The sequence below is a fragment of the Mustela putorius genome, unplaced genomic scaffold (assembly GCF_011764305.1).
Source record: "Mustela putorius furo isolate JIRA1106 unplaced genomic scaffold, ASM1176430v1.1 tig00000081_pilon_pilon_pilon, whole genome shotgun sequence".
Taxonomy (NCBI): domain Eukaryota; kingdom Metazoa; phylum Chordata; class Mammalia; order Carnivora; family Mustelidae; genus Mustela; species Mustela putorius.
The window spans coordinates 1,236,957-1,253,199 of NW_025421272.1; the positions used below are offsets into that span (position 1 = coordinate 1,236,957).

General features: G+C 41.8%; 1 protein-coding gene across 7 annotated transcripts in view; it reads right to left on the minus strand.

The window, feature by feature from the left end:
* Positions 1 to 459: 459 nt before the first annotated feature.
* EIF4ENIF1 (eukaryotic translation initiation factor 4E nuclear import factor 1) overlaps positions 460 to 16,243 on the minus strand; it is a 44,833-nt gene continuing 29,049 nt past the window's right edge. For 3 of the 7 annotated variants that reach the window (XM_004766369.3, XM_045066739.1, XM_045066784.1), the window contains exons 8-19: positions 14,797 to 14,932; positions 14,388 to 14,567; positions 13,595 to 13,827; positions 10,852 to 10,923; positions 10,210 to 10,393; positions 9,258 to 9,337; positions 8,596 to 8,738; positions 5,402 to 5,486; positions 3,970 to 4,102; positions 2,169 to 2,513; positions 1,722 to 1,886; positions 460 to 1,227 (exon numbers count right to left, since the gene is read on the minus strand). In XM_004766369.3, the coding sequence (XP_004766426.1) occupies positions 986 to 1,227; positions 1,722 to 1,886; positions 2,169 to 2,513; positions 3,970 to 4,102; positions 5,402 to 5,486; positions 8,596 to 8,738; positions 9,258 to 9,337; positions 10,210 to 10,393; positions 10,852 to 10,923; positions 13,595 to 13,827; positions 14,388 to 14,567; positions 14,797 to 14,932 (1,998 nt within the window). In that variant the 3' untranslated portion in view covers positions 460 to 985. The remainder of the gene's footprint in view (positions 1,228 to 1,721; positions 1,887 to 2,168; positions 2,514 to 3,969; positions 4,103 to 5,401; positions 5,487 to 8,595; positions 8,739 to 9,257; positions 9,338 to 10,209; positions 10,394 to 10,851; positions 10,924 to 13,594; positions 13,828 to 14,387; positions 14,568 to 14,796; positions 14,933 to 16,243) is intronic. The other 4 variants (XM_045066850.1, XM_045066922.1, XM_045066883.1 and 1 more) reach the window with 4 other exon arrangements.

A 16,243-nucleotide genomic window follows, 5' to 3' on the forward strand; every position in this document is an offset into this window, starting at 1 on the left:
TAGGGCAGTTTCATATGAAAAAGACTAATTAATAGATTGAGTGAGAACTCTCTGGTCCTATTCTTTTATAGGGGGCTTATGAGCTGGAGAACAGGATGCTGACAGACTATTCACTTTTGCCCAAGTAAACATGGATTTGTTTGGGAGAAACTACCATACACATGATTACCCAATACATTGTTTTCACTGGGTGGTTTTAATTGAAGACTGGACACATTATAATCTGGTGTTAACTGCAAGGTTTCCTATAGGGTCATTCCAGCCTAAGCTGGCCCATTAGGGTCTTTAAGGTTCAAAAAAGATGGCCAGTGCCTCTTCCTTCTAAATGAGATAAAGAGTTTAATTCTGAATTTTAAGAAAAATTAAACTTCAGATAATTTCCCTTGGGGAACCTACCGAACCTTACAGGTTAGCTGGCTGTAAATGAGAAGGAATGAATTCAGAAAGAACACCACGTCATTCACTTCATTCACACACTTAGCATATGCAACTTTAATCAACCAAAAGAAAAAGTCCCAAATGTACAAGTGGAAAAAATCAAATTGTTGACACAGGCTTAACTAATATCAGCTACTTTTATGTACAGCTGTATAAGTTCAAAAAAGCTATCCTATATGTATATACAAAAGTTGTTTATACACAAGTCTGTACATAGGGTCTATACATTTATTTCCTCAGAACCCTTAGGTGCCACCTCTTGGTGAAGACACCAACACTTCATTCACATATCTTACAAAAAAAGACTACTTCCAGGATTGACAACAATGTGCATCCTGTATTCAGACCATGTAGGCTCCATTCGATTGGTTAAGATCCTTCCCTCAATGCAGACCACACCAGGTGCCTGGGCTTCCCTAAATAGCTTCACAGAGTGCTCCAAAGTAAAACTCCATAAACCAACCCGCAATGAGGAAGCAGAGTCCTAATCAAGGTGCCATCAAGGTGCCACCATAGGTCCAGGCACAGGTGAGTCTGCCTGCCCTGTTCATTGACGATACTCCAATTCATCTACACTGATGACTTTGGCAGGCATGGAGGGCAGGGGCTGCTGTAGCACATCTGAGCCAAACCATTTGGCGAGGCCCACGGGGGAGCTGCTCCTCTGGCTGGGGCGATGCTCTAGCTGGGAGTGCACGTGGGGCAGGCCTGACCTGGTGGGCACATTCTGAGGGGTTGTCTGAACGCTGACCGCTGCTGCCTGGGAACCAGAGCCTGGAGGATGAAGAACTATGGGTATAAGAAAGAAGGTTATCATTCAGAGCATGTAGGGGAACATAGTTCTGTATCAGGCCTGGCCTCCCTCAAATCCTTAAAAATGCCAGAAGACCGCACCTTGGAAAGCAGAAGCCATCATAAATGACATGACCACTACTGCCCATAACAAGCAGCCCTATCACAGAAGTACTAACCTTAGCTGGTGAGAGGGCATTTGCTCTGGAGAGTCTCCATGCTAAACCTGTCAGCCTCCTCTCTTTAAGAGGCAGAGGACCAAAAAAAGGCCAAAGCATAGTCTGTTCTCTCACTGTCTATGGGAATAGGAGTTCCAAATCCCACAGAGGTTGGTTTACTTCATCCTATTCTCTGGTTATCCCCTTATCCTACTCTTGCTAGGATAAGTTAAAGAATGAATCACATAATTCATCCCCTCACTGGAAACTGGTCCAAAAGCTTGAATCCTACTCAGGCCATTCCTAGCTGCCCTGGCCCAAAGCTGAGCCTACCTGAGCGCTGTAGCTGCTGCTGCATCATTGCCAGATGCAGAGGTGTCCCAGGGCGAGGGTTCAGGAGAGGGTGACTAGCTGCAGGTAAAGGGTAAAAGGGCTGACCCAAGATTGGGCCAGATAATCCCTGTAAATGAGTCAGGTCCATCCCAGGAGGAAGTACACCTGTTGGGCAGGGGCGGGAAAAAAAAACTGGTAAGATGTAATCTGCCTGGAAGTTTTCAAGCTTTGCTGAAGTACAAGTTGAACAGTGAGCAATGCTTAAGCTAGCTTCTTCATTTTTCAGTAGACTAAGGGATAGTTTGGATTGGACCCACTACCCACCAGTTAGATGGAAAAATCTACTAACATTTTTCTAGGGATTTAAAAAAAAAACCAAAAAACCTCTCAAAACTGTAATACTTTATCAGTTCTGGCAACTGCTGTCATGCAAGGTCAGAAACTCACCAGCTTGGAGCAAACTTGGAAGATGCTGTGGGTGTACTCCCTGGGCCAGCATCCTTTGGACCAACCCTGGGTGAAGCTGGTGAGCAGGCCGCACGATCGGGACATGGGGGACAAGGGGAACTTGGTGGACAGGGCGGAGAAAAGGTGTTCCTGGAACTGGGGATGCCAAGGTAGGTGTTTTTCTCCCAGTTGCTTTAGGTCGATAATCTTGCTCTTTGGTGTAACGGTTAGTCTGAGACAGTGGGGTAGAACATGAAGACCGCTGCAACGTTGAAAGTTTGGGATTTGTAGTGGGAGAAGAATCCCGATCAGCACTGGACACACTGTTCGATGACAGCAAGTTCTCTGTAAGGACCCAGAGAATATTTTGGTATTGGCAAACTTCACCCAAACGTGGCCTTCCCAACGATCCAGCAAATCTCATTTCTTAGAAGGTTTACAGTCCTTAATTGATCCCCTCAACAGATTTAGAGGACTGTATCATAAAAACCTCATGAGTAGGCCTAGTCAAGGTAACAGGAGTAGTTAGGAACAGAGCTGGAACTACACCCCAGGACTGCTAGTCTCCAAATACCTTGCTGGAACAGAGTTTATTTTTCTTATAATCCTCCCAAACCCAGAAACAGCTATGGGCAAGTGAAGCTGGGTTGAGGTCTGGTTGTCTCAACCAGACAGGCACCTTGCTCAGCCTGCCCATAAGGCTGTGGTTCAGATCCGTGTGGGAATTAGTACTAGTTAAGTGCTTGGGATTAACATGCTTTTTTTTTTTTAGCCTAAGGGGGAAATCAAATGAAAGTAAAATTATACAAATCCATCACAACAGAAATTAGAGTCTAGTGAAGGAATCTGAACTGCCTTTTAGTAGAACCAATAGGATTTCCTTTTTCCCAGAAGCTTTCTCACAGGCAAAAAGCTTTCAAATCAATACTGTAGACTTGTGTAAACCTAACTAACTAGAATCTATTTCACCACATCCTTGACAGTCCCAACTGTGCAACATTTTCTTTATACCCCCTTTTTTTTTTTTAAGATTTTATTTATTTAGTGAGCAAGTCAAAGAGCGTTGCACACAATCAATCAGCGGGAGAGGCAGAATCTCAAGCGGACTTCGAGCTGAGCACACAGCTGGGGCTCCATCTCATGACCCTCAGGGCATGACCTGAGCCAGAATCAAGAGTCAGATGGTTAGCCGACTAAACCACTCAGGCACCCTTTCTACATACTTCTAAAAGGCTCTCCACACCTTATGCTTTACCCATTCCTGGATTATATTGGACACTTAGTCTCCATAGACTAGAGAGAACACTTCAGAAGTAAAATGGGTTGTACCACATTAATCTGCCAAATACATGTACTAATAATTCAACTTTGAAGCCTCAATAGCATTCGAAACTAGGGGCACCTGGGTGGCTCAGGTCATGATCCTAGAATCCCAGGATGGAGCCCTGCATCCAGCTCCCTACTCAGCAGGGAGTCTGCTTCTTCCTTTGCTCCTCCCACAAGTTCATGCTCTCTCTCTCTCTCAAATAAATAAAGATCTTAAAAAATGATTCTAAACGAATACTCACTCTTCCTCATACTAGCACTCATACCACTATTAGGTTGGTCAGAATTTCAGATGCCTAAGCAATTGTGAACTGGTACAGTGCTTTTCCCCACTGTCAGACACCGAACTATGGTCCAAAGCAGGCAGGAGTTTTGTGTAGGGATTTGCTGAGAATCAGACCAGCTGGTGAGCACTCAACCCTGTGCTCCATCACATACTTTCTTGGGCAGTACATACTCAAGAGCTCTGCATTACCTTCACTGGCCTTCTGAGTGTCGTCTTTACTGTCACCAAGAGCTGCTTTTCCAGATGCTGGCTCCTCCTTGCTTTTCTCTTTGCTCTCATACATTTTACGAATCACTGAGGTAGGGGTGAAGGAAGGAGAAAGCTGCAGAGAAAAACAGTATTAGCGTGTTCTCTAAATGTCTTTCCTAATCAAGCCAGGCTTAACTGGTCAAGCTGCTCAACAAGCTGAAGAGCCAGTCCCCTTATTAGCTACTCGTGGCAGAGACCAACTCCAACCTTCTGGTGTGTAGCTGCTGGAGGAAGAGAAACAGGATGGACCAGACAGGTGGTACCCCAAGTGCACCATCCCTTGCTCACATCGCATTTTCATCAAAACCTAGATTTAGCTCTAGCACAAACATAGTTAAAGCATGGAGCTTCAACCTATCCACCTGTCTGTGTCTGTGGTGATAGAGGCCTAACTATGGTAGCCCAGCTTCAACCATCTCCCTCGCCTGGGATTAGGCTGAGAACAGGGAAGTACATGGCCAGAAGTATACCCTAGAGCAAGAGCTTTACCAGCTGGGGAAGTTCAAAGACAACCTCAAAACCTAAATTTTTCTCTACTCTTAACATCTCGCGTCTTAACTTGGCTACCAGAAAATTCACAGTTGTGTTAACAGTCTCCTCACCCCTTAGGATTCACCTTTTGGGTTCATTTGTTCCCATCTCTTCAATATCCATTTTAACTTTGATCATTTTATTGTGCATGTGCCTTTTCTCATTAACCCTAACTCCTTGATGGCAGGGGACAGGGCATGAATTATGAACAGAGAACCCCTTCTAGACCCTGTCTTCACAGTGCTTGTGCAAAGACCCACTTGGGGTCCAGAAGCAGAGTAACAGTTTTTCCCCTTCTCTATCAGCTTTGATGGTGATAGAAGTTTCTGGGGGATAAAACTTAAAGAAAAAGAAAAGCTAATATATGAATGAGTCAGTTGTAAAACTAGATTTAACAACACAAATAAGCAAACTCCTTTGTCCTAGCTTTAATTCATATCACAGACCTGAATCTGTGAAGTCCCCAACTTGTTTCACTGGATTCCCCATGATCCAACCCATTCACTCCATCCATCTCACCTCCTATCTTTCACCCTATCATCCTCTACTCCCTACTCCCAACTGTTCATTTGTTTGAACGTACTGTATCATTTGGTATGTTTTAGTCCATACTCCTCCATCTGCTGGAACATACCTTCCCCAATGTAGGGGCTTCACTAGAACCCTAAGAGTTAAGACTGCATCCTGAAAGGGGAAGATCAAATAAATAAGCAGGTATGACAGACTAGTAAGCCAGTTATTCCTATGAAGGCACTTAAGGATATTTTGGGGTACACAGTGATACTATATAAGCACAAATGGAGAAGCCTTCACGTCATTTACAAAAGCAGAGGTCACTGACCATGCTTGTGATGGAGGCAGCAGGGGCAGGGGAAGAGGAATTTCCTCGGTGCACGGGTGCTGGTGACTTGGTCACTCGCTGTTGCCTGTGAACAAACCAAGTATCAATATGAGCTTCAAGCTGCTTGAACTCCAAATCCTAAAACCAAAGAATACTCAAGACCAGCAGGACTTGGATATCCCATTTCCCTCATCCATTTCAACTTTCCAAGCATTTATTAAGTGCCTAACATATGCAAAACCACATGCTAAGTTCTGAAGGAAGACAAAAGATTAAACATGGTTCTGGGCCTTGCAAGAATTCTTCTTGTCTAGTGGGGAGCCACTAACGAGGGCAAACTAAGGCACGTAGATATTAGATAACAGTAAAGTGAAATGGAATAGGAAGTAGAGAAGGAGTGACACAATACTCCTACTGGAAAGACTCTGGGAAGGAGCTGCATTAAACTGACTGAGTGTGATCAATGAGAAAGCTGTAACATGGAGAACAACAATTCAAGCAAAAGGATCAGGTACAAGGCCTTGGGAATGTAGGGTTATCCAGGACTGGTGTATAGTTTATTTGTAGGTTATGTCAGTGGGGCAGCTTATGAGTGAGTCTTCATTCTGTGGGCCAGGCTGTGCTCCTGAGAGTAGGGAGCAATACTGACGAGCACAAGGCCTGGTGTAGAACTGCTGCTATGTAAGACACTGCTTCAAATCAGAGCACAAAGAGTTTCAGCTATCTCAAGACCCAGGAACATGCAGCATCCCCCATTACTCCTGGTCCACAGACAAGGCTGATCCCAGGCCTCCCAAAGTTTAAAAGAAGAGACTTCCCTTTACTCCCATTCTACTCATTCTCCCTTCACTTGGAGAAAACAGGAAACAACTGATGAAGATATACAAAGGCTGAGAGAAGAATGAATTATATGAGCTCCGTGGCTAATGAGAGTTTCACTCACTTCAGCTATCAGACCTTGTACCATGAGGGCCAAAGCCTTAGTGATTCTGGGAGTTCCTGAATCATAAACAGAGAAGACTCCTAAACCCATGGCTTCTTTCCAGTCTGTACCAGGTAAGACGCACTGCTCACACTGTGAATCTGAGCATGACAATGAGGGAGAAACAGATCGGTAGTACTCTGGAGTGATCGGGGGAAAACCCCAAGCCTGGTGGTTCTGCACACCTATCATTTATTCCTTCTGATGAACATACTTGAGCATCCGCTATGTGCTAGACACTGGGCTGACATGTGGGAGATACAGCAATAAACGAAACAGACAAAAAAAAATCTCTGGCCTCATTACATTCTTTTGGTTGTAGGGTAAAGGGGTTACTATGGGGAGAAAGATAGACAAAAACAAAAACAACTCAGAAGGTGGTAAGTACAATAAAAAAAAAATAAAGTCTTTTGGGGGACACAAGTGTATACAGGGTGTTCAGGGAGGGCCTGAGAGACTGACATTTGATTTGAACAACATGAAGGCTCTGTGGACAATGACTTAGGTCTACTTATTAGTTTTGAGGAACTTGCATTTAAAAAAAAAAAAAATCTTGGGACGCCTGAGTGGCTCAGTTGGTTAAACAGCTGCTTTCGGCTCAGGTCATGATCCCAACGTCCTGGGATCGGGTCCCGCATCGGGCTCCTTGCTCAGCAGGGAGCCTGTTTCTCCCTCTGTCTCTGCCTGCCATTCTGTCTGCCTGTGCTTGCTCTCTCTGACAAATAAATAAAATCTTAAAAAAAAATTTAAAAAAAAATCTAAGTTTCTGTATCTGTAAAATGCAGTTATTTATACCATCTCCCTCACAGGGTTGTTACCAAAAGCACATAAAGTTCTGGATATCAAAAGTGCTTTCAAGGTCAATAAATCAAGTCAATGAGTTAATGAGAAACTACGTTAAAGAGAGAAATACAGTGAGGGGCTCAGTAGACCAGTCCTGAGCTCTCTGTTTAGGCTGAGGGCTACTATGTATAGATAGAGTACTTATGTAAGAATACAGGGTGCTTACTGGTTTCAATGTTTTCTGGAAGTGTCAACATATAAAACCAGCTGAAGCAAGACAACGAGACACTGATACGACAATTTTAAGAATCACATAAAAATATAAGTACCTTTTTTTTTTTAAAAAGATTTTATTTATTTATTTGACAGTCAGAGATCACAAGTAGGCAGAGAGGCAGGCAGAGAATGAGAGAGGGAAGCGGGTTCCCCGCGGAGCAGAGAGACCGATGTGGGGCTTGATCCCAGGACTCTGGGATCATGACCTGAGCCGAAGGCAGAGGCTTAACCCACTGGGCCACCCAGGCGCCCCAAAATATAAGTACTTTTTCACTACCAAATATGCTGTATGGGCAGGACCTAACGTTCAGGGATAAAAATATTGGTGATAAAACTGAAAAAAATTAAAGTATTTACTTTTTTAAAAGTTTATTTATTTATTTTTTTAAGTAATCTGTACACCCAACGTGGGGCGCTTACTTATAACTTGGAAATCAAGAGTTTGCAAGCTCTTCTGACTGAGCCAGCCAGGCACCCTGGTATTTACATTTAAAGGCTGGATGGAATCAGAGAGGGAAGAGGTATTACCGGGAGAAGACACATAGTGAGCTTCTGGGTAGCAGCTAACAAAGGAGTCTATCTTGTAATAAGCTACACATTTGTTTAGTGCAGTTTTCTGTTTTATTTTATAACAAAAAAGAATGGTATTGCTGCCCCTTTTCCCTAATTTATTGTTCATATTGCTACTTATTGCAATTATTGGAAGAAACAGGAGGAGACTGAAATCAGTAATCACTTGTTTATAGATTTGGTCAACAAACCCATTACCTCTGACCACAAATAATGGATCAGCAAACCTGTATCAAAGGACAGTTTGGTAACTCAACAAGGACTCTGTAGGGGAGGAAGCTAGGGGGAGTTTTACTTTTCATCATCTTGTAACAACAAGTAAGAGCTATGCCCACTAACTACATTTGTAAAAATGATTCCTTTAAATCAAGAATATAAAATTGTGTAGAATGAAAAGCCTATGCCCCTGCAGAATTCTATCATTTCACTTCCTCTACAGCATATCTGGAGATGGAATTCTCACTATATATTGTACAAACCTATCAGTGTGTACCACAGAATTTCACTGTGGATAACTAATTGCTTATCTGTGGAAAAGTGATTTGCAAATTCCCACAAAGGTAGGATTAGTTAGTAAACTTACCTGTTTCTGAATCCATCTCTGGTTCTGTCCACCTGTGGTTTGCCAAAACCAGGCTGGTAGAAGTTGGCTGCCTGCACTGCAAGGTCATGTGGCAGGGCCAGCCCCTCCAAAGCTGCCTGTTGCAATTCTAGCTGGCTCATCTGCTGAACAAGGTGGTAGAGGAAGATCAGCAGAAAAATGAGGATAATCCATGTACTTTCTATGGAGGCTCTCTTCACTTTCAGAAAGGTATGTTTAAGCAGCAGCTGAAAGGGGGCACTGCAAACCTGACTAAACTGTGCTGCCATCCTCTGAATAGGACTTTATTTTTTATTTTTTAAAGATTTATTTATTTGATAGAGATCACAAGTAGGTAGAGAGGAGGCAGAGAGAGGGGGAAGCAGGCTCCCCACTGAGCAGAGAGCCTAACGTGGGGCTTGATCCCAGGACCCTGAGATCATGACCTGAGCCGAAGGCAGAGGCTTAACCCACTGAGCCACCCAGGCACCCCTGAACAGGATTTTAATGAAGTATGACTATAATTGTTCACCAATCTTCTAGCCTTTACTGAGCTCAAATTGTAGTTCAAAACCACTTCTAGGCATTGCAATGATTCTCCATCCCACAGTCAATAATAAGGTTGAAAAGCAAGCAAGCAACTTAGAGAAAAAGCTCAGACAGACCTGGGCCGTGACGGGGCTCATGGGCTTGCGCATGCCTTGGAATGGATCTCCGAGTAGCTGCTGTGGTCCTGGTGTGAAACCTGATGGGAGAGTTGTGTACCAGTGTCAAGAGAGCACACAGCCACGAGAGAAGTATCAGCACGACTGCACATGGCTGCTTGTTTAACGCCATCTCTTTCAGGCAAGTCCTGTGCTGGTCATGTCCCTGTTCTTCTATGCCTCCACACTGGGCTATGTGGACCCTAATCAGAGCACTTAATGACCCAAACTGCTGGTATATTCATCTACCCCACTAAGCTGTCAGCATTGTCCCTTTCAGAGCTAAGACCTCTACCTGAGAAAGAAGTGCTTTTCTAGTCAGTGATTTGGCTCATTATCACTGAGCCAGCTGGTAAGTAGAGTCCAGGGCTTTGAGGCTTATACTCTTTCTATTCTATCTAACTAACTGGGGAAGAATAGGACAAAAACTTACTCTCAAGGTATGACTGGCAGCAGCCTGAAGTGGTCCAGGGTGAATGAACACTAAGATTTTGTGCAACACTCATGTTAAGACAGCTTTTAGCCACAAGACCTCACAGTTGATAATGTACCAACTTCATTAAGTTGGTGGAGAGCCACTACCCCTGACTTCTACTCTAACAAGGAAAAATCAAATTAACTTCTTTGAATTCCCAAAAGAAGGAATAAGACTAAAAAGCTGGATCCAATTTATACAATTTTGATCAGTTTTAAGAGAAAAAACTATGAGTGTATTTATCTAGAAGGGCAGCCAGAAAAATTATCTTCTAATTTTGTGCCTCACCATCCCCCTCAAAAGGCATAATAAATTCACTTATTTCTTTGTAAACTCTTCAGGGATGCCCATGAAGACTTTGCAAGTTCTAGGGAACAAGTATAACCTTTGTGGGAGGCTGGGGGAGAATGGGCAGACATCTATGCACAAAGGATTTACCAATTGGTGATGGTATTCTAGGACGAAGGTAGTCTGCCGAGGCTGCTCGTGTCTGAAACACCTGTGACAAGGGAGGAGAGGGTGCTCTTTGCCCCAGTAAAGATGTTGTAGGCTCCAAACTCCCCATAAGGCCACTCAGAAGATTGGAAGAAGCAGGTCTCTGAACTGGCGGACCCAGAAGTTCCTAAGGCAAAAAAAGTCATCCTTGTGAACAAACTTCATTCTTCTTCCTAGTCTGAGGCTGTGAATTATGGATTAATTTTTGGAAGCCAACGATGAATCTCCCTCATGCTCCATTGAAGGACTTGGCACGTGTACATGCAACACATTTCTGTCACTGTGCAGCTAGCAACATTTGCTTTAAATTAGTGCACAAATATAGGTGTTAGATACTTCCAATTTCCATAGAAATTGCAAACCTGTAAGCTGGAAATCAAGGGCTTACTTTGTCATTTTCAACCACCTCCCCACCCCGCAATGAGATTAAAAGCAACACAGAACTATGTCAGGTAGCAACACTGTATCCTTGATTGCCAGGCCACATGGATCCTTCTCTAAGGCCCAAAGCTGGACCACTACACAAAACCGGTTCAAGGGACTAGTGTTCAGGACTTCTTATCTTGGTATAAGATGGTGAAGTACCTGCAGGATGTTCTTAGGGACAGGCTGGCCTGGAATCTCAGCAGGGGACATCAAATGGCTTTCAAGGTTTCGCTAAAAAAGTCAAAGGAAAACTGGTTTTAACCTTCTTACACACTTAACTTATATGTTCATTGGGGACCACAAGAAAGCATTAAAAACTCCCCAGGGAGTTAGCACTTAAGCAGAATGACATCTAAGGCACAGAAAACTAACTTAGATCCACTTGCTCATTACATAGTCCCAAAGATCTGGAAATGGAAAGAATCTTCACATGTACATGCAAAGTCCACTCAGAGATTCTCAGATGGTGTTTCCTCCCTGAGAAAACCCTAGTGCATTTCACTGTTTTAACACTGACCAAAAGAAGGGAGAAAGAATATGGTGAAATAGAGGAGCACTTTGTAAGAAGCCGTAATTTATAGATTTTAATTTTCAAGGCAACCTTTGCTACCCAGTATCTTTGAAACAAGATTTATAGATCACAGATCAGTAGTTTTAAAAAACCTAGTAAACAACATGAAAGTTTGGCTGGAATTGTTATATTTCAGAGTTTCACATTTCAGGAAATTTTAGATTTATTTTTAAACGAGCTGTTTCAAAATGGCTCTCATATACAGGATAAAATTCAGACCCTCCACTCTTTGTTCTTTCAATGAAGCAGCAGTTATCCCACTGACATCATCACCTGCACTTCAGGACATTCTTGTGCCCATTTAGCTTTGCCTGAAGTGCTTTCTCTGGTACAGCTTCCCTCTACTAGGTGAAGCTGCAAAGGTGTGACAAGAGCCCAAAGATAGCCCAGTCTTTTATTGTTGGTTTTAGAATTGGGACTGCCTTCCACCCCCCCCCCCCCACAAAGTAGGCTCTGTATCTAGCGTGGAGCCCAACTCCGGGCCAGAACCCAGGACTCTGAGATCAAGAGTCAGATGCTCAAACAACTGAGCCATTCAGGTATCCCTAACTGTAGATGCTTTTAGTAAGAGATCTCGAGAGTCATTTAATTCCATCTAACAAAAAGGGCAACTTTACACTACACGTGTGGCTTACTATATTTGGAAGACAGAGCCTCTATATTCAGTTTGAAATGGAGTTTAGATTGAAGCTAAAAGATGGCGGCAGATCAGTAGTAGTATACATCACACATACAGCCATAGTAATTGAAGCCTTGATTTTGGAATAGACCATAACTTGAAAACATGCAAATTAAGCAATATTTTGAGATAATACCTGGTGTGCTTATTATATTACTTTCCTTGTTGCTTTCTTTCCTAGGTTAGTGCTACTTTTTGTGTAGCAACTTGAATTATATTATCCATCCCTTTACACAGGTGTCTGAAGCTTCCGCCCTTGTCCAGATATATTTCTGAGCACCGAAACCTCAACATCAAACCAGTTACCCTCATACAACACAGGGCCAACTACATCAATATCAAGCCCTAGCCTCATATCTGAAACAAAATGTTTAAAACATCAGGTAATCTACTGAATCCCCCTGCTCCCACTTTTTAACTCATTCACACTAAAAGAAGCTACTTACAAGACTGGGTGCTTATACATAGCTTGGGTCCAATCACTAAGACCCAAATGAACAGGAAGAAAGGACAGTTTGTAATCTTTTAATCTAGTCCTCATTCGAAAAGATGTATATCTAATAATTCAACTCTTAAACCGCTGTCATAATAAATTACTTAAGAGAAACATTCCCCTATAATTGGCATGGTGTGGTCAGATTCAAAGAAATAAGTCTGCCTGAGATGCCTCCTTTCAGAGGTAGAGTCAGTCCTGGCGATAAGGCGAGGAATAACGGCACCTCTGTTGGAATCTACTGCCAGCTTCTGGTCAGATAAAAAAACACCAGTTTCCTTCCCTTGGTACAAGGCATAGTGAATCATGAAAAACTACTGATATCATGACCAACTTGTAGTTCCTAGAAAGATGTCAGGAGAAAACAAGAGGCAAAATACAATTAAATAAATTTGCTGCAACTGAGCAACAAGAAGAAATCTATGTTTATGTTTTTATTATTCAGGTTTGTCTGGCATCCTGTATCACCTTTATTATCAAGGGACAGCAATACTAACACACAGGTCATGGCGGAGAGCCACCACTAATGTGTTATGACAAAGGCCAGTATGCGCTATGCACCTGCATTTATTGACCTACAGTCAAGACACGCACAACCCAAATTCGTGCCCCAAAACATTTTTACGAGTCACAGCTTTTTCTATTTAGTAAGTTGACAGAATGCAATGGTCTTGAAAAATCCATCTTGGATATTTTACAAATGATATGTACAACAGCCAACTGCCTAATCAAGAAAGCAGGTTAATTCCAGGTATACAGGGGTGATTAAAATATGTGAAAAGAAAAGACTCTACTATAAAAACGTGGTGAGATATTTTGGCTTAAGTAGCTGAATAAACAAAAAAAACTCTGGAGTGCATCCAAAAAATATTTTTTCCACCCCCCCCTTTCTTTTTTAGCAGTCACTTAAAGTTATATCCAAAACTTTTAATTGTTACACTGTCACCCATAAAACATACAGATTAGCCACAAGCCTTCTTTTTCTAGTAACAAATAGCACAGTGATAATTAAAGAACACACAAAAGCATCAAGGACCAAATGACTATTAAAGAACTTCCAACTTACTCAGAATACCATTTTTTAAGTCCATTTATTATAGTGGGAAATGGAATAGAAAGGGAAAAGCAGAAAAGGCTGGGGTTTGTGCCAAATACTTACGCTGACTTTGGGCTGAGAAGGCAAAGTCCCACTTGCCTTCATGGTGCTCACTAGTTTGTTGAATGCAGTCATATCTCCATCTTTCTTGAGCTGTCGATTACTGGTTACAGCATTCAGGGTCTCCTCTAAGTGTTCTGCCATGAAGGGAGTCGAATTCTTCACTGGCTGGTCAACCTTCAAGCCTTTGAGCCCCGCTTCTACCTCTTCCACTGACAGCACAACTCCTGAATGAGCTGAAAGATTCAGAAAATCCAGATCAAGCCAAGCCAGGGTATATGTGTTGGGAATGCTCTTTGGCAACCATGATGGTCAATGTGAAAATAATAATTTATTTCACAGTTGAACTGAGGTCAGAAAAGGTTGATACCAAAAACAAACAAACTGAAGACTTAAAATCATGGCTGCTCAGTGGAAATAAGGCCATAATTCTGTACTTAGGAAGACGGCATAAAACTAAGGTCTATGTTGAGGGTGCATAACCTAAGCAAGAACATGGCAGACTGAGGCAAAGGTGTAAGAAGCTGCCAACGTATCCCCAGGAGGACTACAGCATTAACAGGAGTATAATAATCAAGCTCCAGGTGAGGAGGAGGACTTGGAGGAAAAGCCCATGAACCACCAACTAATAGCTTCTCAAGAAGGTGGTACTGTTTGATAAAAATTTTGAAATACATTAAATAAAAACCACTCGCTATTTGACTTTTGATGAAACAGCAGTATGTTAGAACCAAGTGCCCTAAGACTGAGATCCACACTTTTTCAATGCGTAAAGGAGACTCTAATAAACACTTACAGCTCTCCTTAAGTTTTTCTTTATTTGCAGAAAGACTGGAAAGAAGAGGTTTTAAATCCACTTTGGCTTTCTGTAGCATTTCTAAAATATCCACTTTATTTTCAGCATGGTCTTCCAGTGGGATAGGAGCAAAATAATTCCCCGAGTTCTGCCCAGGAGAGAGGATGGCTTGTTCCAGACCTAATATTGCAAGTAAAGATATTCATTAATCAACTGGTTCCAATAAAGCACAGAAACAGATCTTCAACAGTTATTAAAAGGGGCACAAAATGAAGGTTTTTTGTATTGTTTTGTTTTGTTTAAGTACCCAGAGACTCTTTAACCCTACTGTACCCTAACGAAGACAGAATGAACCATGTCAAAAAAGGCTCAAAACCACATTAAAAGTCAGAATCTGAAGCCATTTTACCTGCTAGTCTCTCCAGTTCTTCATGTGGTGTTGACCCAAGACTGCTGGATCGGCTTCCTGACCGGCTTGGGTTAGAGAACCACCTACTGAACCGACTGGCGGAGACTGACCCTTCTCCCAAAACATCTTCTATCATCTAAAAAGAAAGACAAGGAGCTAAAATAATGGTTTCTAGGTGAAAAGAACAACAAGGTTCAAATTTTTTAAAAAGTTCACTTACTTTGAAACTTCCTTTGATGTTGTTGACCTGAAGGTAGACACCCTCAGAATTTATGATTTTCAACATCTTTAATTTTTCTTCCCCTCCAGAGTCATTTCTGAGTAACCCAAAGGTAGGCATTACTGACCATGTACTTTCTGATCATACAATGAAAAACCTCTGTGTCACAGAATATGTTCTGGTTTTCTATCCTTTGCCTCTGTAGAAAATTCATGATCTACTTAATAATCTCAGAGGACAGTTTCAAAATCAAAATCAGCACCACAGTAAAGCATTCCATTGCCAAGCTGCTGGGTGGCCTTCAACTAAATATCAAGGATGGAGAGATGATGAAAGAAAGCCCTTGCTTCAAACTTCAACTTTGTTTCTTTTATGAAGATCATAAAATTCAATGGTGACAATTTCAGAAGCTAAGAAGTAGAGCTCGTAGAGATCATAATTCCAGTCTAAGTTTACAAAGTGTCAGAAAGTAAAAGATGAACTTTTAACGGATTTCTAGTATGTTTGAACTTAATAGGGAGTTTGCAAGTTTTGTTTTCTTTGAAATCCAGCTGCAGTAGTTTGTTCAGTTAACAAGAATAATTGATGTGCTACAATCAGATATAATTTCTCAACACTGTTTTGTAACAGTAATTTCCATTATCAATCCTTAAAAACTAGATTGACGCATTAAAAATATTTTAATTCTATTCTATCCTAAGTCCAGTTAAATATCCAAACTGGCATTTATGCAGTGTTCTTTCTTATCCATATTTAGAAAAGACAAGGTAAAGCAAATGTCAATCCAAAAAATGAGGCATACCTTGAAAGGCATCAACTTTCGTTTCTATACCAATAACAAAGCAAAAACAGGTTTTCCCCCAAACTAGCATGAGGATGGCAAAGCAGTGACACTGTTTTATCTAAAGACAGGAACCCACAATTTCCAGTCAAAATAAAGCGACAACAGTTTGGATTTCTTATTTTATTCTCATCTAGAAGAATTTTCTCATAATGTACCCAAGCTAAGCCATGAAATACTTCTCTTGAACACAAGAATGAGAGATTTTAATTCATGATGCTAAGTTATTATTTGTGGTACTCCTGTTTTCTGGAGTATTATTCAGTTTCAATCACTCACTTGTAGACTAGCGGACTTTAAAGTGTACGAATTTTGCCATAATTAGAATAGAAGAGAAGCATGTAAGAAGTAAGTGTTTCATTGTGGAAAATTGAGAATTGTACCTA